At 37.2% G+C, this 23,622-nt stretch overlaps 1 protein-coding gene across 5 annotated transcripts in view; it reads left to right on the forward strand.

Annotated features, from left to right (window-relative positions):
* INTU (inturned planar cell polarity protein) overlaps nt 1–23,622 on the forward strand; it is a 94,960-nt gene that overhangs the window by 55,047 nt on the left and 16,291 nt on the right. For 4 of the 5 annotated variants that reach the window (XM_043902380.1, XM_043902382.1, XM_043902379.1 and 1 more), the window contains 7 exons: nt 73–162; nt 2,925–3,002; nt 6,157–6,346; nt 11,031–11,084; nt 20,275–20,337; nt 21,142–21,363; nt 22,362–22,814. In XM_043902380.1, coding sequence (XP_043758315.1) covers nt 73–162; nt 2,925–3,002; nt 6,157–6,346; nt 11,031–11,084; nt 20,275–20,337; nt 21,142–21,363; nt 22,362–22,814 — 1,150 coding nt within the window. The remainder of the gene's footprint in view (nt 1–72; nt 163–2,924; nt 3,003–6,156; nt 6,347–11,030; nt 11,085–20,274; nt 20,338–21,141; nt 21,364–22,361; nt 22,815–23,622) is intronic. The other variant, XM_043902381.1, reaches the window with a different exon arrangement.

Below are 23,622 nucleotides of genomic sequence, written 5' to 3' on the forward strand. Positions count from 1 at the left end.
TAAATGACTGTTTATAATTTTATGACATTTAAAGATATTCTTAATTTCATTTTGACTCTGTTTTTTTCTTAGCTCATCCCTTTTTTTAAATGGAAAACAAATTCATATAGCTTATTGGAAAGAATCTGACAAGCTGTTGTTAATTGGCCTGCCTGCCGAGGAGTAAGTTGGGATGTTTGTTTACCTTAAATTCATTTCTAAAATACTGCTGATAAAGTCTGTTTCATTAAAGTGATGACATTTTTGTCAAAAGGTCAATTCAGGAAGTTTTACAATTGGAAGGTTTGCTGCACTGGTTTAATGGCTACCTGTGTTCATTTGGCATGACGAGTGCAGAAAGGTACCAGGACAGCCCGCGTAGATTAGTTAGTAAGGCTGTCAATACATTTTCCTCTAAGATGTGACCAGAGGTGGCTGAGATCAGCTTGTCCTCTGCTCAGACTTTTGACAGTATCACGGTTTGGATTTTGCATGTTTACAGTTTTTGTTCTTTTTCCTGTTGGCGATTTTGGAGAATTAAAGGTCAGCAGAAAGATGTTTTGCCTTGATGTTGAGCATCTTTGACCAAATAATGAATATTTAACTTGAAAGTGATTTCTTTAATGGTATGTCTTATCGTGGTCCTCTTCTTAACCTTTTTGGAAGTATTTTGAAATATATCTTATTTTAATAGTTGGCTATAAGAGTGGACTGACATTTATCTATATATGTGTTAGAAGTGAATTACTAAATCCAGCCCACACTCAAGGGCAAGAGTATCAAACAGTGCGTGGACTTGTTTTAACACCATAAACAGGAACTCCATAGGAGGCTGCAGTGAAAAATATTAAAATGATTGTGTTTTAAAAGGGTCTTTAATTTTGGACAGAAAGAGAATCAAAAATGTTCACATGATGGGATAGTGGTACTATTACATGATGGTTCTCTTTAATCAGCTAATGTGCATTTTTCAGGCTTCCCAGGTGGTACTAGTGGTAAAGAACCCGTCTGCCAATGCAGGAGACATAATAGACACAAGTTCAGTCCCTAGGTGAGGAAGATCCCTTGGAGGAGGGCATGGCAACCCACTCTAGTATTCTTGCCTAGAGAATCCCATCTCTAGAGAGGAGCCCAGCAGGCTACACTCCATAGGGTCACAAAGAGTCAGACACGACTGAAGTGACTTAGTCGTCACTTAGAAAAATGCATGTGCATTTTTCTGTCTAAAAAAGGACTATAATGAACCCTGCTAGGAGACTGCCCTATGCCATGGGTTGTGTAATGAAAAATTTAGTTGTTTTCACAGTATGGGTTTATACAAATTGGAGAATATCCAGAATAAGATGCTTTACAGTGTAGTGGCAGGTAAAAGGCAGGGTAGTGCCTTTAGACTTTTGTAGTAGCCCAAAAGGCAAAAGAAAAGATACAGTTGATACAGTTAATACAGTGGTAAGATAAAGTAGTGTGGGCAGTTAGAGAGCAAAGAGGAATGCCCAGCTAAAGAAGTGGGCAGAGGCTGCTCCCCAACATTCTGATGTCACCATGTGATGCCACCAGTCACATTTAGGCAGCTAGAGACAGTGTTCACAGGTTTTGCCCTGAAGCCAAAAAAAGGACTGTCACTGCTGAGCTCTGGATCAAGGCTTTGCTCGATAAGATGATGCTCTAGCCATTTTCTCAATCTTTATTACTGCGATGGAGGTGGAGAGGGGGACTTTCCTAAATTCTTATGTCATTTCCTTCCTAGAGAACTTGGCTGGTTAAGTTAGAATGAATTGGAAGGTCCTCCTCCTTCTCTAACCTAAGCTTCAAGTCAGGAATAGTCCCAGCCACCTCCTCACCCAGCTGTCTTACTGCTCATATCAACCACTCTGTAGCAGACTATTTTTCCTTGTTTCATCTTGTTTCACATGACTGTGAAAGGTAGTTATTATTATTCTCACTTGTTCTGATTGGGAAATAGAGTATTGAGCGATCATGCCCAAGTGCCTCCTAAGTGTCAGTTTGTACATCTCTGTATCTCCAACATCGTGCATGTGATTTGTAATTGAACTGGCGTCCCCGGGATTTTTTTCCCTTGTCTGTCTTAATGCCACAGTCTGTATGTTTCTTTCTTCATCACTATACCTTTTACAATCAGGATGAGAAAAGCATTGCCCCGCAGAGGACGGAGTGGGGCATATACTCAGTAGTAACATGTGTTTTCTCGGTGGGCAGATCACCCTACTGTGATGGCTGCAGTGAACAGTGAGGACATAACCAGGAAGACAGTGTGAGGTAGTAGAGAGTAACTTTGGAGCCCACCAGCAGGTTCTACTCCCTGGGTTTCCTTGCAGAAGTTACTTCTTAAACCTCAGTTTACCCATTGGTGTAATGGGAATAATAAGACCTGCTTTGTAAAATTCCTACAAGGCTTCAATAAGAAAGTGTTAAGTCCCACTTCTTTCCTTTCTCCTACTTTCTTTCCTTTCTCTTTCATTAAGGGGTGTCGTTTTGTCACAAAAGTTAGAGGTTCCGTTGAGATTTTAGTATTACTGGAAAATGTCAAGAATTCACATTTCTTTCTATGTGCCCAGATATTGCACTAACTTCTTATATGTATTACTTTTATTTAATCCTCAAAATGAACCTGAGAAGGTTTAGTGATTATGGTCCCATTTTACACATAAAGGAAATTAAATCCATTAAATCCTTAGGGGATTAAGTAATGTAGATGGTGATATAAAAGTTTGTACTTGACTCATGTTAGAACCCCAAATCTAGACGTCAGAATTTTTGGTTCTGTGGGAAACAACCATTTTACACAGCTGTACTCATAGTTAATGTACATACTTTTCATATTTTTCATATATATATATATATAAAATGTAAAGATCTGCTTCTTTTGTTATGAAATCAGTTGTCTGTGTTATAAATGAACAGATGTTATTTTGTTTTTTTTTAAGAGTACCTCTTCCTCAGCTAAGGAATATGATAGAAGATGTTGCCCAAACCTTAAAATTTATGTATGGTTCTTTAGATAGGTGAGTACTTCTTTGAATTGAATGTCACATTTTAAGTATATGATTCTAAATGATTTTTTGTGCCTAATAGTATTCCTTGGTTGTCAAGTCAGTTGTTGTTGTTGTTGTTTACCTTATTTTCTCATCCTTCATGTCTGGCTTTTATTTTACAGCTCTAGGCAGGTTTTCATTTGATCCAGTGCGTTTTCTTTTAGGTCTCATAAGTTTTGTGAAATAGTGATGTAAGCCCATTGTGATTTGATATATTTTTGTAGGAGCAAATGTAAGCATTTCTTCAGAACAGATACAGAGAAGAGTAAGAAGATTTCAAATAAGTTTTTTTTGTGTTTTCTTCTGGTTAAAAGACCATTGTCAAATTACTATCCTAAAATGTGATATTTTTCCTTAATTTTTTTTAGTAAAAAAATGTGCTATTAAAATAAATAAAAGACACAGTGGAAAAGGTTATTGACTATTTATTTTCATGTATATTCTTCCATATATTGAGTTGGCCAAAAAGTTCGTTTGATTTTTCTTCCACAAGATGTTAACAAAGAAACCTGAATGAACTTGCTGACCAACCCAATATTGTCTATGTAATATGAATATACACATTTTTTTTTAACATGTGTGCTCACACTGCATATTTTTCTGCTTCTTGCTTTTTTAACCTCGCAGTATATGCTACATCTTTCTTGATCTGAAGGAGGAAATTTGAGGTAGTCATGTAACATTTGAACATGTAAAATTATGAGTGAGAAATAGATTTTTTTTTTCTCTTTGGAGGATTTTTGTAATTCCCAGTACTTCAGAGGGCTAAAATGGTACCTTTAATTTAAAGCCTTAAGATTATATCAATATAAAAAGTCCAAAGACAGTTTATATACTTTTCCAAACCATAGTAGTATCAGCTTTGTTGTCACTGTTCTCAGAGCTGCCTAAAGGAATTTTCTGTGATGATGGCATCTGTAGAAATTGTCTAATTTGCAGTATTTTCCTCCAGGAGCTTCTTAGGAGACACCTTCCTCTCAAATCCAATTACGTATTAGCATTTTCCAAATGTGTGAACTGTAAAAGGCTGGGCATTCATATATAGTGCTTTTACCTTTTACTAGTAAGAAAAATGGTAACCAATGAAAGTAAGGACTCTTAAGGTGGTTATAAACTACCTCCTTAAATTTATACTAGATGAGCAAATATTGCTGAATCTCTATTTTCAAAAACTAGAGATGATCAAAGATTAAATTCCTGTAATGAATTCTGTAGATGAAGATAAAGCAATTGGAGTTGTTCTATAAATTCCAATGAAGTAAGTTGAGGGCAGAGGGACTCTTGATTTCTCTGAATTTCATTTTGATATTTAGCTTCCATTGATTTGGAAGCATCTCCAAGTTGACAGCAAATTTAAGCAGTTTTTTCTTATCCAAGTTAGAATTTGAAAGGCAAACTAAAATAATAAATGTCAAGACCCAGTGAGTTCTTGAAACCAAGAAGCAGTATGGATCCACGATATTAACAATCATTTTGCTATAATTTTTTAATCACTTTTTTCTGATTATGAAAGATTTTAAAGGCCCATTGTGAAAAATTATGAAATGACTAAAAAGTCCAAAACTTAAATTATCATTTGTAAGTTGTGAGCTGTTTAGTCTTCTGTAAGCGACAGAAAACTGATTATACCTTAACAAAGTTTAGTGTTGTGATCAAATTAAAGATGTTTCCTTCATCATTCCTAGCCAATCCAGCAACAAATCCTGATCAACCTGTCTCCAAAACAAATCTCAAATCCATCCATTTCTCTCCATCTTCACTATTACCCTGTCCAACTACTGCTGTGGCTCATTCCTACAGTAATGTCCTGATTTCCTTGCCTCCATTCTTGCCTCTTTAATTTCCAAAGTCAGAATGATCTTTCTACATTATTATGTGGCTCCCACATATCCTTCTGATTTCAGATCTCAATCCACACCACCCTTCTGTACTGTTCTGCAGGCATCCTGGTCAAGCCTGTTCACACCCTGGCTTTTGTGCTCTTCCATCTCACTAGACCCTCTTGACATCAGGACCTCAGCTTAAATGCCCTGTTCCTTCTCAGAGATCCTTCCCTAACCATTGGCTTTAAAATAGCCAGCCAGTCACCTCACCCATTCAGACAGCCGTGTTCTCTGCTTAGTCCTTTGTACAAGTTCATGTTTTTACATTTTGATCCTTTATCATCATTCTCCAGTAGAATGTGAGCTCCATGGGAGTAGAGACTTTGTCTTTTGTCTTGATATTTTTATTGCTGTACCTCCATCCATGAGAATAGTGCCTGAAACACAGTAGGCACTCAAGTAATTAGTTGAATGAATCAGTGAATATTATTCTGATATATTAATGGTGTATGTATGTGTGTGTGTGTGTGTGTGTATATATATATATTTATCAGTTATTGTGTTATCCAGTAGTCTATACCACTGAATGGTTATCAGTAATGCTATACTACTTTTAAATCATTGAAACTAAGGTGTTTGTTTTTTTTTTAAGTTTTTAAATAGCTGTGCCTTCATTAGCAAAGAGGGGAGGAAATAACTTAGGCTAATCATGTGTTTACTGTATACCAGTAAGTAATAGGCATAATGAGTACTTACTGTATACTAGGTACTTTTCATGAGAGTTAGTTAGATTGTATTATCCCTGTTTTTAGAGTTGAGAACAAAAGTTCAGAGAAAGGTTAGATGATTTTCCTGAGAGATCTACCTAGTGAAAAGCAGTGATAGGATTTAGTCAGATCTGTTCTAGAAGCTCAGAATCTTTTTGTTATCCTATGTTGACTGAAAGATATTGGGAGTTGTAAATGGTTGAGAAATAATTGAAAGTGAAAGCAACTTACATTTTTTGCCAAAAGGGTACTTCACCCCATTCTGTTTTAGATATACCACTTGTGTTAGCCCTGTGGTTTTCCCATAGTACCATCTACCCAGTGCATTTGAGAATAAAGTTTTAGGGTAAAAAATATTGACAGGGTGACTTTCTTAACACACTCTATCAGTTACCTTATGGCTATAATTCTCATTAAGGGAGGAGTAAGGAAGAGAACCTATGTAGTTGGGCAAGATCCAGTCCCTTTAGGGTTGTACAAGCAATGACCGCCATTTGCATGTGTTGTCTAACATTACAGCTCTTGTTTTTTCAGTGCCTTTTGCCAGGTTGAGAATGTTCCTCGTTTGGATCATTTTTTCAGCTTGTTTTTCCAAAGAGCACTTCAGCCCACGAAACTACATTCGAGTGCCAGTCCCAGCACACAGCAGTATGATGCTTCCAGTGCAGTACTCTTAGACAATCTCCCTGGAGTTCGGTGGCTCACACTTCCCCAGGAAATTAAGGTACGCTTAGGTGTCATAAATAAGAATCAGAGCCAGTTGCCGTAGAGTTCTTTATTTTCTTTTTTTTTTTTTCTTCTCCATAGGCTTTTTGTTATTTTCAGGATTGTGGGTAAGAGTTAAAAGGGCAACTAGTTGATATGGCAGGAGGTCCAGTGCAGTGAACTTTTTCTTTCTAAATAAAAATTAGTTCTCTCATCTCACTTTAACATTCAAGCTTTGTTCAAACTTGGAATACTTTTTGGAAATCATAATTATATGTGTGTCTTACTTTTTAATTCTGTGGTTTTGATTTTATAATGCAGGGTCATTGAGTTAGGTGATGAAATGATTGGCTAACAAATATTCTTAACTGAAATACAAACTCCATGAATAATACCAAGTTCTTTGTTTACATGAGCAACTGTAATTAGCCTTAGCATTGTCCCATAGATAGCTCACCCAAAGGTAAGGTTCATGAGGGTTATCAATGTGATTTTAGTCATTTCTAGATCCAGAATAACTTTACTGATTGAAATGACTGAATGATTGAAGACTCATTTCAGACATATTCATAAACAACAGTATATTTAGCCACAGCATTTGTAATAGTATTAATGAGGCACTACGCCATAGCAGTTCCTTATCCATGAAGAAACTCAAGCTATGTTGTAGTAAAACCCCAATTCAAGACTGTGCTCTTCATGGAATTCTACAATATATGATCAAATAAGTATGCCTTTTGACAGTTTAGTAATAATTTAAGCTGATATATCAGTCTCTTTACTCAGCTTTCTCATCTGTAAAATGGGAACAATAATAGTATCTACTTCATAAAGAAGTTATAATACATAAAATGCTTAGAGTCATGCCTGGCACATTGTTGTAATTATAGTTATGAAAGTATTATATATTGTATAACTGGAGGGAGTTGAGGGGTTAGAGCATGTTTAAAGGAAACTTCACCTTCTGGTATTCTTTCTTTGTCCTTGCCTCTTTCAACTGCCTCCTGCTGCATTTTTTTATCTGAGGCCAATGATTATCATTTTCCTAAATCATTTCCATACTGAAAAGCATGAAGTATAAAATTCTACTCCCCTCAATAAGAAATTGTAAGTGTTCAAAAGAGACAGAGTTTAATTAGATAACCTTACTTTTAATATAGACAGACCCTGGTTCCAAAGTCTGCCTCATGTCCATTCTGGGGTCTTTTTTCTTCTGAAAGACACAGGACATTTTGTTAGTCAGAGGTGCCATCACCTTTTTTCTAGAGTAGGAAATTGCAAGCCACTCCAGTGTTCTTTTCTGGAAAATTCCATAGACAGAGGAGCCTGGTGGGCTATGGTCCATGGAGTCGCAAAGAGCCAGACACCACTGAGCAGTTAATTACGCACACCATCATCTCATGAGTTTTGCCCGAGTTCTTTCCCCTAAGACTCTCTTCACTTAAAGAAATGTTTTCTCCACAGAGTATATAGTCTCTTCTGTGAGAGTAGAGATATAAGACTAAATGTTTTTAGGGGCAGTGTCTTTAGACTTTGGATATATTAAGATTAAATATTTTCCTTCTAAGAACTTTAAGACATTTAAAAATACAGCCTATTTTAGTCTTATAAATTCCATATGAAGGCTTCTTCCTGTATTCAGATTTCTCTTTTATTGACATTATTCCCCTTAGCTTAGCATATATTTGATTAAAAGGACTATATACTTTTAAAAAATTTACTAATTTTTTTAAGTAAGTGGTAAAGAATGGTCATTTTATTAACTTTGCTTCTTTTTATTATAAAAAGATGGGACAGCTTGAAAAGTTTTGCATTAGCAGTCTTTGCAAAGCCAGTTTTTTTTTTGCTAGTACATTTAACTGGGTTTAAAAATGATAATATTAGCTTTCTTGCATGAGGAAGTAAATAATTTCATGAACATTTTTATGCAAGTTTTAAATAGCTAAAACATGCAGGCTTGAATGATTGTTAAGTGTATTTCTCTTTTCAACTTTACACTTATCTTGTGTGTATAGCTGATAACCCTCGTGTCCAATCAGAGACAGGTTTTCATCCTGTTGTCCAGGGAATGATGGGCGCAATTCCTTTGACACTGATGAGAGGTGAATACATAAATCCAGCCCACTTCAGTGAAAATTGACCCATAATTTTTTTTTCACCATGTTTCCAATGTGCAGACTTTTCTGTTATATTAGTTCCAGGCTGAAAAAAGAGTTCCTTAAAGAGTTTATCATCAAATCCTTTGTGCTTGTAAATCCATTTTTTTTCACATTGACTAATGGATTTTTCATGTTTTTTATACAAGAACAAGTGGCCTTCTGCCATGTGTCAATACTTCCCCAAGCAGGTGTGTCTTACACTGCAAAAAAATAGCATAATAATCATCCAGGAGGCAGAGAAGAGATGATACCTGCTGCTGCTGCTAAGTCGCTTCAGTCGTGTCTGACACTGTGCAGTCCCACAGACAGCAGCCCACCAGGCTCCTCTGTCTGTGGGATTCTCTAGGCAAGAACACTGGAGTGGGTTGCCATTTCCTTCTCCAAAAAAATTTACTAATTTTTAGTTGAAGGATAATTGCTTCACAGTATTGCATTGGTTTCCGCCACACATCAACATGAATCAGCCATAGGCATACATATGTCTCCTCCCTTGACCATCCCTCCCACCTCCCACCCTGTATACTTTATTTTTATCAGCCTAAGAGAATATCACACTGAGAAATCACTGTGTGAGCTGATGTATATTCTGTAATCTTTTGACTCAAATCATACCTGTTGCTTTATCTCACCAGAGCTTTGGTTGTACTTGTATTTTCTGAGTCTGACATTTCTATATGGAGGTCAGCCTTTACTGTGCCAAGTACTCAGATGTGTACTGTGCTCTGGGAATCCAGAAAAGTCCTTTGGATGCTCACAGTGTAGTTGGGTAGGTGGAACTTCTACATGGGAAACAATGAGGGTATAGCTGAGATGTTTTTACATTTTGCAGTCTGGTTAAGAGAATTAAGAATAATATTTTTGGAAAGAGATAGATACGCTCTGATAAAGTGATCTGAAAGTCTCTGATGAATGTAAAGTTTGAAATACATGGTAATCCTTGAAGTTTTTGTTTTATCAGCAGACTCAAAGAACTCACATGCTTTGCTTTTCCCTTTGAGATTTCTTACTGTGATTAAAAATAGTAGGATTTATTGACTATACGGAAAACAATAAGAAATTTTGTGCCTTGAGAAATCTAGTTAAAAACATATAGGTGTGTGAGGTAATTTGTACCTGACAACTTGTAGGTAGGAATAATTGCTTTTAAGTTGGAGAAAAATATACTTGTTCTGAATTTAGTATATGATGAGGTTGCACTTCAGTTTTCTTTCCTTATTTTGTATGTCAGACTTTAAAAAATTTTTTTTTTTACTAAGATACACTGGAATAATTAAGAGAAAAGATATTTTACTTTTTCTCTTAAGGAGTATGAAGCAGCAATTATAGTAACCTTGTGTTTTAGCCTATAGAGTTCAGTAGCAGGAATAGCAACCTGTTTAACATTTCTGTGATCAGAAATCTTAAGTAGGTAATTTTCTTTTTGTCCTCTAGTTTTTCACAACAGAAACTATAGCCACAAAAAGGAGAACATGAAGTATTTGCTATATGCAGAAAAATGTAGGTCACAAATGAGTAATAAGTCACACCGTGTGAAAAGCATTGAGAGGCATGACTAATGTTTCCAAAGCTTCTGTCATCTCAGTAAGACACAGTTTGTGAAACAGTCCTGCAGAGAGTGCCCTTGGCCTTTTAAAAAAACAAAAAACAAGGATTATTTTTCACAAATACCATATATGCTACAAATTTTAACTATCAATAGTTTCCAGTTTATATATATGCATTACAGATTAAACCTCAGATTAAATATATTGTGCTTTAAAATTTTGAATGCTTCAGGGAAGGACAAATACATGAAAGAGTTCCGGCATCTTCCATAGGAACAGAAGCTAAATCCTAAGTAAGAGATTTTTCTAATAACTCTGTAGGGTGGTTAAACTGTGCCAGGTTCCAGGGGAACACTTGCTTTCATGATTTAATCCATGAATAAAGATTAACAGTCTTTTTATACAAAAGAGTTTAAAGGCAAGAGACAGGGAAGAATGTTGATATTTTCCAAGATCCAACTGTTGAGAAATACATAGAAAATAGAAAAATAGACAATTCATAATAGATTGGCTATATCAAGATTGATTTTCCTCTTAAGATTTTTAATAGGTTAAAAGCTTTTGACAAAACTGTAATGCAGCTTTGTAACTTCATAAATTAGTTTGAACTGGATACAGAGTGAAGCCCATTTTGCAGTATTAACATGTAAGGGAAAAATACCTGTATGTTAAAATACACTAATTTTATTTTTGTAATTGCAAAGCTTAAAAGCAAAATGTTGCATCTTGGGACATTCCTTAAATAAGACAAAGGAGAGAGAGGTATTTATTAACTTCTTCAAGTGATTACTGGAGGATGAAATGGCAACCCACTCCATTATTCTTCCTGGAGAATCCCATAGACAGGAGCCTGGTGGCTACAGTCCATGGGGTCGCAAAGAGTTGGACACCACGGAAGCAACTTAGCATGCACAAGTAATTAAGCACTTTTATATGGCCAGTACTAAAAAGTAAGTAATAAAAATTAAATGTTTGTGTTACTTTTTTTTTTTTCGCATAGTTGGAATTAGACACGGCATTGAGTGACTTGGAGGCCGCAGATTTTGCAGAACTGGTAAGAGACGCAGTGGATTTTAGGAAAAGTTCATTGTTGATTTCTTACTTTGTAAATCAGTCATTATTATAAGTATTTTCCAAGGGGGCATGTAATAATCATTATATGCAGTATCATTTATAACTGGGCTTTGAAAGAAAGACCATACATGTTATATTGATTGGTAGTTATGGTTTTTAATCATTTAAAAAATATATATATTTCCTAGCTCTGTCTAGTGAAATATATTTCCTAGTTCTGTCCACTAGAGCATCACTAGCACCCAGGCCATTGTGTATAAATAATGTGGTTCACTTAAGGCAACTAAGACTCCTATGAGAAATGGCTGAATCCAGATTTAGGGCTGAAAATGTACAAGATAAGCCTGGCAACATCTTGTTATATCAGACATCCAGGAAGCTTTCAAAAATTACTAGATTTAATTTAAGGTTCAAGTAATTAGGAGACAACTTGAAGAGGCTCCCACTTGAGCATCTATAAGGATAATAACTGCATTGGACTGAAACACATCAGATATATCTAAGTCTAAGTCTATCAGTTCATAATGGTACTAAAGAAAAAAGAAAGTTATTGGTCAACTTTGGAGAATACTAAGGAACCCATCTGTTACTGTGAAACAGTAATTAGGGAGAAACAATCTAACACTGATTTCCTTTCCTGTCTAAACCATACCTCAAGGTTACCAAATAGTGATGAGGGGAGTTTCTCTTTACAGTCAGTCATTTCAGTCGCTCAGTCACGTCTGACTCTTTGCAACCCCATGGACTGCAGCACGCCAGGCTCCCCTGTCCATCAGCAACTCCCAGAGCTTGCTCAAACTCATGTCCATTGAGACAGTGATGCCATCCAACCATCTCATCCTCTGTCATCCCCTTCTCCTCCTGCCTTCAATCTTTCCCAGCATCAGGGTTTTTTCCAACGAGTCAGTTCTTCGAATCAGGTGACCAAAGTATTGGCGCTTCAGCTTCAGGATCAGTCCTTCCAATGAATAGTCAGGATTGATTTCCTTTAGGATGGACTGGTTTGATCTCCATGCAGTTCAAGGGACTCTGAAGAGTCTTCTCCAACACCACAGTTCCAAAGCATCAATTCTTCGGCACTCAGCTTTCTTTATGGTCCAACTCTCACATCCATAAATGACTACTAGAAAAAACCGTAGCTTTGACTAGATGGACCTTCATTGGCAAAGTAATGTCTCTGCTTTTTACTGTGCTGTTTAGGTTTGTCATAGCTTTTCTTCCAAGGAGCAAATAAATGTCTTAATTTCATGGCTGCTTAATTTCATCACCATCTACAGTGATTTTGGAGCCCAAGAAAATAAAGACTGTCACTGTTTCCATTGTTTCCCCATCTATTTGCCATGAAGTGATGGGACTGGATGCCATGATCTTAGTTTTCTGAATGTTGAGTTTTAAGCCAACTTTTTCACTCTCCTCTTGCACTTTCATCAGGAGGCTTTTTAGTCGTCTTCGCTTTTTGCCATAAGTGTGGTGTCATTTGCGTATCTGAGGTTATTGATTTCTCCTGGCAATCTTGATTCCAGCTTGTGCTTCATCCAGCCCTGCATTTTGCATGATGTACTCTGCATGTAAGTTAAATAAGCAGGGTGACAATATATAGTCTTGAGGTACTCCTTTCCTGATTTGGAACCAGTCTGTAGTTCCATGTCCAGTTCTAACTGTTGCTTCTTGACCTGCATACAGACTTCTCAGGAGGCAGGTAAGGTGGTCAGGTATTCCCATCTTTTTAAGAATTTTCCACAGTTTGTGGTGATCCACAGAGCCAAAGGGTTTGGCATAGTCAATAAAGCAGAAGTAGATGTTTCTCTGGAACTCTCTTGCTTTTTCTATGATCCAAAGGATGTTGACAATTTGATCTCTGATTTCTCTGCCTTTTCTAAATCCAGCTTAAACATCTGGAAGTTCTCTTTACGGAATTGGTCTATCTAACATATCAAGCAAGAATGACAGAATTGGAATGTCATTTTTCAGTGAGTTAAAGGATCTAAGCAGTGATTGGCAGCAGTTAACACCACAAAAAGAAAGTCAGCCAGACAGTATATGGTTCCTGTTGGAAGCACACAAACCACCTATGAAATATACTAGATCATACCTCAAGGTCTAACTACCAATTTGTAGAAAATACAGGGGAAGAGGGGCATATTAGATGACCCCATTTGGAGGAGGGGGATTGCTGTCAGCAAAATTCAGACTAGGAAACACAATAGGATGGTTTCTTCAACAAGTAGATTAGAAGATGGGGTGTGGGGTAGTAGGGCCATGGGGGGTGGCACGCAGTCAGGAGAAATTGAGAGAACCTATCGGTTACAAGAGACTCAAGAAACACCAACCAATGTCAGTATATGGATCTTAGTTGGATTCTGATTCAAACAAACAAAATATTTTAAAATGTGTATGAGTCGATCAAGAACACGTAAACACAGATAACTGGATGTTAGGTGGGAATAATTCTTTAGATGTGGTAATGATATTCTGGGTATGTATATATTTTTTTAAGTCCTTCTGTTTCAGAGATACATTCTAAAGTAGTTACAGATGAAATGATACAACATCTGGAATTAATTTGGAAATAATTCATCAGGGAGAGGGAAGAAGGAGAGAGATGAAACAAGATTAGCCACGTACTGGTCTTTGTTGAAGCTTGGTAGTGATGGGTACCTAGGAGCTAATATATTATTCTATTTTTGTATGTGCTAAAATTTTCAGTAATGAAAGTTTCTTAAAAGTAAATGGGACGTTAGGAAGTAGAAGCAGGGAGGCTGGGTCATTCTTTAGCAGACTGCTGGTGAAAGTAGGGGGAGGTAGTTCACTTGAAAGGGCGGCTTAGTCTTAGCTAAGATCCAGAGCAAATGGAAGGGTATTTTGTTTGTAAAAAGAGTGGAAATTTAAGCAAGGAGAACTGTTCACAGGTCGTACATTTTTTCACCAATGGAGAAAAAAAAAATTAACTAGATACTAATCATTAGGAGCAGTTTAGATCCAAAGTATTAAAATATATAGGTTTTCAGAACCTAGATTTGTAGGTTTAATTAAAACTCTAACACTTGTGTTCATAGAACATCATTTTAGTGAACAGTTGAACTAACTGGTTAGAAAAAGATCTGTTGGGATTCCTTGTCTACAATATCAAGACACAATACACAAAAGAAAAAAGTTGATAAATTGATAATGTAAAATGATACAATTGTTTGGAAAAGAGTTTGGAAATTTCTTAATAACCTAAACATCTGTACTGTGGACATCACCAGATGGTCAATACCAAAATCAGACTGATTATATTCTTCGCAGCCAAAGATGGAGAAGCTCTATACAGTCAGAAAACACAAGACTGGGAGCTGATTATAGCTCAGATCATGAACTCCTTATTGCCAAATTTAGACTTAAATTGAAGAAAGTAGGGAAAACCACTATACCATTCAGGTATGACCTAAATCAAATTTCTTACGATTATATAGTGGACGTGACAAATAGATTCCAGGAATTAGATCTGATAGAGTGCCTGGAGAACTATGGAGGGATGCTCATGACATTGTACAGGAGGCAGTGATCAAGACCATCCCCAAGAAAAAGAAATGCAAAAAGGCAAAATGGTTGTCTGAGGAGGCCTTACAAATAGCTTTGAAAAGAAGAGACGCAAAAGGCAAAGGAGAAAAGGAAAGATATACCCATTTGAATGCAGAGTTCCAAAGAACAGCAGGGAGAGATCAGAAAGCCTTCCTCAGTGATCAGTGCAAGAAATAGAGGAAAGCAATAGATCTCTTCAAGAAAATTGGAGATACCAAGGAAACATTTCATGCAAAGATGGGCACAATGAAGGACAGAAATGGTAGGGACCTAATAGAAGCAGAAGATACTAAGAAGTGGTGGCAAGAATACACAGAAGAACTGTACAAAAAAGATCTTCATGACCCAGATAATCACGATGACATGATCACTCACCTAGAGCCAGACATCCTGGAATGCGAAGTCAAATGGGCCTTAGGAAGCATCACTATGAACTAAGTCAGGCGAGGTGATGGGATTCCAGTTGAGCTATTTCAAATCCTAAAAGATGATGCTGTGAAAGTGCTGCACTCAACATGCCAGCAAATGTGGGAAATGCAGCAGTGGCCACAGGACTGGAAAAGGTCCGTTTTCATTCCAGTCCCTAAGAGAGGCAATGCCAAAGAATGCTCAAATACTGCACAATTGCACTCATCTCACAGGCTAGCAAAGTAATGCTCAAAATTCTCCAAGCCAGGCTTTTAACAGTATGTGAATCATGAACTTCCAGATGTTCAATCTGGATTTAGAAAAGGCAGAGGAACCAGAGATCAAATTGCCCACATCCGTTGGATCATCAAAAAAGTGAGAGAGTTTTAGAAAAACATCTACTTCTGGTCTATCGACTACACCAAAGCCTTTGACTGTGTGGATCATAACAAACTGTGGGAAATTCTTAAAAAGATGGGAATACCAGGCCACCTTACCTACCTCCTGAGAAATTTGTATGTAGGTCAAGAAGCAACAGTTAGAACTAGACATGGAACTACAGACTGGTTCCAAATCAGGAAAGGAGTACCTCAAGACTGTATAGTGTCACCCTGCTTATTTAACTTATATGCAGAGTACATCATGCAAAATGCAGGGCTGGATGAAGCACAAGCTGGAATCAAGATTGCCAGGAGAAATCAATAACCTCAGATATGCAGATGACAGCACACTTATGGCAGAAAGCGAAAAACTAAAGAGCCTCCTGATGAAAGTGCAAGAGGAGAGTGAAAAAGTTGGCTTAAAACTCAACATTCAGAAAACTAAGATCATGGCACCCAGTCCCATCACTTCATGGCAAATAGATGGGGAAACAATGGAAACAGTTTACTTTGGGGGGCTCCAAAATCACTCTAGATGGTGACTGCAGCCATGAAATTAAAAGACACTTGCTCCTTGAAAGAAAAGTTATGACCAACCTAGACAGCTTATTAAAAAGCAGAGATATTAAAAAAAAAAAAAAAAAGGCAGAGACATTACTTTGCCAACGAAGGTCCATTTAGTCCAAGCTATGGTTTTTTCCAGTAGTCGTTTATGGATGTGAGAGTTGAACCATAAAGAAAGCTGAGTGCCAAAGAATTGATGCTTTGGAACTGTGGTGTTGGAGAAGACTCTTGAGAGTCCCTTGGACAGCAAAGATATCTAACCAGTCCATCCTAAAGGAAATCAATCCTAACTATTCATTGGAAGGACTGATGCTGAAGCTGAAGCACCAATACTTTGGCCACCTGATTCGAAGAACTGACTCGTTGGAAAAGACCCTGATGCTGGGAAAAGACCCTGAAGACAGGAGTAGGGGATGACAGAGGATGAGATGGTTGGATGGCATCAACGACTCAATGGACATGAGTTTGAGTAAACTCTGGGAATTGGTGATGAACAGGGAGGCCTGGCATGCTGCAGTCCATGGGTCGCAAAGTCAAACACGACTGAGCAACTGAACTGAACTAAACCCAACTCATTGCTATCTAACTACCCAAGAAAAATAAATCTATGTCAATACAAAGACCTGTAAACAAATGTTCATAGCAGCTTAATATTCAATGTCCATCAAAAAATTGTGGTGTATATATATATATATATATATATATATATATGCAATGGAATAATACTCAGCAAAAAAAAATTGGCAACTGTGTTGATGGAACTGTTCTATATCTTGATATTGGTGGCACTTACACATCTGTACACATTTGTCAGAACTGGCAGAATCATTCAGAGTTTTAATTAAAAAAAGAGGGATCTATTCTAAACTTTTTGTGACATTAGATTTAAGATTTAATGTTATGTTTTAATTCTGTGTTCTTTAGTGTTTTAAGATTGTTATTAAGGTATAATTTATATTAAGTAAATTTTCTGTGCCTTTTTATAGTCAGTCCCTTCCCCTACCCCAGTTCCTGTAACCACTGGTCTGTTTACTGTGTACATGGTTTTCCCGTTTCTGGAATGTCACATAAGTTGAATCACATGGTAAATAATATTTTGCATCTGACTTTTTTTAATTAGGAAGTTTAAATATTTAGTTTTACAAATATTACATGAGTACATTCTTATGGGGAAATGCAAACAGTAAACATAAACCTAGCATTTTGCTTGACCACTCATACATCAAAACCAGCCCTATTCTCAGAGTTAACCATTGTTATCAGTTGGTGTATATTCTTGGTAACCTTGTATTTAAGATCTTACACTGAAGTAATTTTGTCTGAAATGTGCAGTGTAGATGATACTGTCATACTGCTAGTAGGAATATAAACTCATGCAACCTCTCAGGAAAACAATCTGGCAATATACATTAAAAATATATATCCTCTGGTATAGGAATTCAACCTCCAGGAACTTATCAACAAAGGAAAATATCAGGGATGTACCCAAAGATTTTCTTTCTAGGAATATTCTCCACAGCATTATTTATACCCTGAAAAATTACTGGAAACAAAATACTACATTATGGAATTTTTCAATAATATAGCCATTAAAATCATGTTTAGAAAACTGTCTACTGACATGAAAAAATATTCAAGATCATTTTCTGTGGAAAAAGCAGGGTCCTAAACAACAACAGCAGAACCAAACAAAACCCAAAAAATACCAAAGGTTGGCAAGGATGTAGAAAAACTGGAAACCCTGTGCACTGTTGGTGGGAATGCAAAGCAGTGCAAATGTTATAAAAAAAAAAAAAAGACAGCATGGTGGTCTCCGCAAAAAAATAAAAAACAGAACTACCACACAACCCAGCAGTTCATATACTCAAAAGAATTAAGAGACACTTGCAAACCCACCTTCACAGCAGCATCAGTCACAACAGCCAAAAAGAGAAAGCAACCCACATTCACCACCAGATGAACAAACAGACAGAAATCATGGACAATACATGCTGTGAAACATGACTTAGCCCCCAAGAGGAAGTAAATTTTGACATATGCCTCAACAGGGATGAACCCAAAGGACACCACACTAGCACGTTACAAAGGCAAACCAAGGCCATCACAAGATAAAATAGTGCAAGATTTCATCCATTGTTGTTGTTTACTCAGTCGTGTCCAGCTCTTTGTGACCCCATGGATTGTACCCCATCACACTCTTCTGTCCATGGGATTTCCCAGGCAAGAATGTAGGAGATGCCTAAAGTAGTCAGATTCATACAAACAGAAAGTAGAAGAGTGGATGCCAGGGGCTGGGGGAAGGGAGGGGGATGGAGAGTCCTTGTTTGATAGATAGTAAGTTTCAGTTTTGCAAGAGGAAAAAGTTCTGATTTGGTTGCGAACAGTGTCAATGTGCATAATGCTATTGAGCTGTACATTTAACAGTTATTAAGATAGTAAACTTTATGTATATTTCACCATGTAAATATTTTTAATTAAAATTCTAAAAGTTTACCTACAGTGAAGCCAAAGAGCTTCCATACCCTCAAAAAGCTTCCAATAAACTTATTAACACCTCATTCTTAAATGTGAGGACAGTAAAGTATCACAGGAAATATCTTTGACATAAAAGCAGTCAAAACAAATGAAAAAGGATGGGTCTGACTTCTTTCACGTAGCATAATTTATTTGAGATTCATTCATTGTCTGTATCAGTAGTTCAGTTCTTTTTACTGCATACAGTAGTCCACTGTATGAAGTTAGCAGTGTTAATCCATCCCCCAGTTGAGGGATATTTAGATTATTTCCAGTTTTCCTTACGTTTTGTTTTGTTGTTTTTTAATTATAAAAGTAGTGCATGCGTATTGGGTTAAAAATATGCTAGCATGATTACTAAAAAACACATGTCCTCCTTCCTCATCCCTCTCCACCAGTTCCATCCTCAGTTGTAACTGCTCTAACAGTTTGGATGTATTCTTCCATACTGTTTTCTGTACACATACATGAAAGTGAAAGTGTTAGTTGCTTAGTTGTGTCTGACTCTTTGCGATCCCATGCTAGGCTCTTCTCTCTGTGGAATTCTCCAGGCAAGAATACTGGAGTGGGTTGCCATTCCCTTCTCTAGGAGATGTTCCTGACCCAGGAACTGAACCTGGGTTTCCTGCATTGCAGGCAGATTTTTTTACCGTCTGAGCCACTGGGGAAGCCCATACATACCCCTGTACAAGCCAATACGTATGTATATGCCAGGTGGCACTAGTGGTAAAGAACCCGCCTTCCAATGCAGGAGACCTAAGAGATGTGGGTTCAGTCTCTGGGTTGGGAAGATCCCCTGGAGGAGGGCATGGCATACATACATCACATATACATATGGGCTTCTCTGGTGGTTCAGATGCTAAAGAATCCACCTGCAATGCAGGAAACCCAGGTTCAGACCTTGGGTTGGAAAGATCCCAGGGAGAAGGGAATGGCTACCCACTCCAGTGTTATTGCCTGGAGAACTGCGTGGACAGAGGAACCTGGCTGGTTACAGTCTATGAATCGCACAGAAGAGATGGACTGAGTGACTTAGCACACATGCATGCATATATATACACACACACATACACATATCATTGGGGGTGCTATTTTTTATTAGAAATTCTAAACTTTTTATACAAAAATCTTGATTGCCTTGTTCAAGTATTTCTGTAGATTTATAAAAGAGGAATTACTCAAAGGATATGTGTATTTAATTTTTTTTACATACTTTTAAACCCCAAATAGGTTGTACCAGTTTGTAGTTTCAAAAATAGTATATGGTAATATCAAATATTTTAGATGATGTCTAGTAGAAGCATTTTGTCTGGGTAGATTTCTTTCAATCCCTCTTGGGATAACAAACATGTTCTACTCTTACGTGTCTCTATTCAACAATATTTTATAAGAATCAAAAATAAGGTTGTTTTCAGTCAAAAATAAATACATAGGCACCTTATACCTCAGTACAAGGATCTATGTTCAGCAAACCATACTCATTATCTTGCAATAACCTATAAAGGAAAAGAATCTGAAAAAGAATGTGTGTGTGTGATTGTAACTGAACCACCATACTGTACATCTGAAACACTGTAAATCAACTGTGCTTCCATAATAAATAAGTAAATACCAAAAAGGGGAAACTTCAGTTACTGAGGAATGTAATTTCCATTTTAATTGTTGTAGCTTAACTAGGATATTTTTTAAATCATAAAATATACATATACATGTATAAATCCACTGTGGTTTTTCCCCTAGTCTGAGGATTACTATGACATGAGACGGCTATATACAATTTTGGGGTCTTCTCTATTTTACAAGGTAAGTTAAGCTTGACTTTTAAATGTTGTACTGTTATATGAACAAACCTAAATTTTCTCAAACTCTTATAAACATGAGAAATGCATTTCTTTTTCTCTGAATGTAGATACAATAAAATTTGGATCTTAAAACAAGACTTACACCTAATATTTACAAATACATTAAATATTTGTTTCATTACATTTTAAAGCATTTAAAAATTTGTAAGAAAGAAACAGTACTCAAAGAATCAAGTGTATATGAGAAAAGAGCAATACTTTGTTGATTTCCTTTTGCAGTTGTGTATAATTTTCCCTTATCTTCAAAAAGTAACTGTATCTTATTGATAAATTTTCTAAAATTAGGTAGTTGCCTTCCAGGTAAAACAAGTTAAGTTTCAATTCAAAGTTTCCAATTCATCAAATGAATTTAGGTATTTTAATTTCATATATTTTTAAGCACAGAATTAAACATATCTAAAGAGAATTAGACAATACAGAACTATAAATGTGAAAGTCTCACCCCACCTCAACTCATACTTCTCTGCTTTTCATCTTCAGAATTTAGTTCTTTGTAATTCAAATTCTCAGATTAATGCTACTTAGAAGTGATCTTGCTTTATGCTAAAGTATTTATTACAGACCTAAGTTATTATACATACTTGATGAATAGTTGAAAGAAGACATTTTTGTTATTTCTTTATTCCATTTAAAACTGAAATATTTTAAACCAACTGAAGAAATACCTGTAAAACCCTTAAAAATACATTATAGGATTACTGCTTTATGTCACTAGTTGACTTTATTTTCTGTGGCTCAATTCAAGGGGTATCTGGTATGCAGTCATTTGCCTAAGGATGATCTTACTGATATTGCTGTGTACTGTCGCCACTACTGCCTGCTGCCTTTAGCAGCAAAACAGAGGATTGGTCAGTTGGTAATATGGAGGGAAGTATTTCCTCGACATCACCTCCAGCCTTCTGCAGACTCAAACACTGAAGTCTTTCAGGAACCTGAAGGGAGATATTTTTTGCTAATTGTTGGCTTGGTAAGTTTACCTTAGTTTCTTTCTTGAGTTTGTTTGTTTTTGCCATTTACTGATTGTCTAAATAAATACACAAAAATGATAATTTAAAATTATAAGCATGTCAAATACTGGTATTCAAATAAGTTACTCTCCTTTATTTCTTTTATTTTGTATCCATTTAATACTCATAGAGAAATAGTAATGAACCCCAAGATAAGATTTTAGCAGGTTCTTAAGATCTTTTGTTCCCATTTCTATAAAACCAGAGGTTTTACCTTCTAGTTTGTTTTGGGAAATAGAGAGACATGAAAAGAATATAGAATCAGAAACAGAATAAATACGTGATTGCAAATGAAAGGACTACCACTGATGAAGGCTCTTTGAAGGCTACCTTAGGGGAGTCCATGTGCCAAAAGTGGCAGCTTATGGTGTATCAGGATAAGGCAATATGAGATTTGTTTTCAAGGGTCATCAAGTAGCCTTGAGGATAACTAAGAAGAGGAGGGTGGAGTTTTTCATAACCATCACATAATTATGCCACATGCCCATATCTGTTTGTTCTTTAGTCGCTAAGTCATGTCCGACTCTTTGCTACCCCATAGCTGCAGCATGCCAGGCTTCCCTGTCCTTCACTATCTCCCAGAGTTTGCTCAAACTCATGTCCGTCGAGTTAGTAATGCTATCTAACCATCTAATCATCTGTTGTGCCCTTCTCCTCCTGTCCTCAAACTTTCCTAGCACCAAGGTCTTTTCCAAAGAGTTGGCTCTTTGCATCAGGTGGCTGAAGTATTGGAGCTTCAGCATCAGTCCTTCCAGTGAATGCTTAGGGTTAATTTCCTTTAGGATTAGACTGGTTTGATCTCCTTGCTATCAAAGGGGCTCTGAAGAGTCTTCTCCAGCACCACAATATGAAAGCATCAGTTCTTCAGCACTGTTTAGTATTCATAAATTTATGCATGCCCATTACATACAAATATTTTCATGTAGCTAAACCTGTATTAATTTTTTTTTTCTTATAGAGACATTATATCTTATGTGTACTATTAGAAGCTGGAGGCTGTGCGTCCAGAGCCATTGGGAATCCTGGACCAGATTGTATATATGTGGATCAGGTCAAAACAACTCTTCACCAGCTGGAAGGGGTAGATTCCCGCATAAATGAACGGCTAGCCTCTTCTCCAACCCCCTGCTTGTCTTGTGCTGACTGGTTCCTTGCTGGGTCACATGAAAAATTAGATAATTTAACCACCTCACCTATCCTCAGTAGGCTGCACAGTGCTTCCAAGATCGCAACCTCTCCAACATGCAGAAGAACCCTTTTCGGTGACTATTCCTTAAAGACACGTAAGCCCAGTCCATCCCGAAGTGGAGGACCTGACAATGGTCTTGAAGGTGAAGGTGTTGGCCTGAGCCCCCACACTACAGAATCTCAGGGTTCGGATGGTTCAGAAGAAACTGGAGCCTTGCTTAAGGTATGTGTTCATTCCTATGTGTACATTCTAGGAGCTAAACTGTCTCTCCAGTCCTTATTTGTAATTGCAAGGGAATTTTTAATGACAAATCCTTCTTCATTTGTACTAGTGGTGGTTTTTGTCGCTGTTGGCAAACCAGTGATTTAGGGCCAAGAGAGAGAGGAATACCAAGTAGTAAAACATTAGGGAACTGTCATGTCCTCTCGCATGATGTGTTACTGTGGTTACTGCTAGCATAGGATAAGCCAAGGGTACAAGTTAGCATTGAAAATGTTTGAAGGAAATGTTGGCAGGAAGGGGAACCCCTTCCAGGGTCCAAGAGGGGGCTCCTGTCTAACACTTGGAAGTGAATTACCTGGAGAGACACATGCTGATGAAGTAAGAGACTTTACTGGAAAGGGGCTCCCTGGCAGAGAACAGGGTAAGGGAACCCAGGGAGCACTTCTCTGCCACATGTTTTGCAGTCTCAGGTTTTATGATGATGGGGTTGGTTTCTGGGTTGTCTCTGGCCAGTCATTCTGACTCAGGGTCCTTCCTGGTGTTGTGCGCGTTGCTCAGCCAAGATGGATTCCAGCAAGGATTCTGGGACGTTGGTAGGACATACGGATTGGTGTCTCCTCTCTCCTTTTGACCTTTCCCAAATTCTTCCAGTTGGTGGTAGCTTGTCACTTCTGCATTCCTTACTAGGACCCCTCTTGTCAGATAACTCATGCAAGTAGTCAACTATTGTGCCTGGCCAGGGTGAGTGGTTTTGATCAGCCGTTCCCCTAACAGAAACATTGAAAAATAATAAGACTTGAAAGACTTC

This window comes from Cervus elaphus, chromosome 5 (genome assembly GCF_910594005.1).
Source record: "Cervus elaphus chromosome 5, mCerEla1.1, whole genome shotgun sequence".
In the NCBI taxonomy this organism is placed as follows: domain Eukaryota; kingdom Metazoa; phylum Chordata; class Mammalia; order Artiodactyla; family Cervidae; genus Cervus; species Cervus elaphus.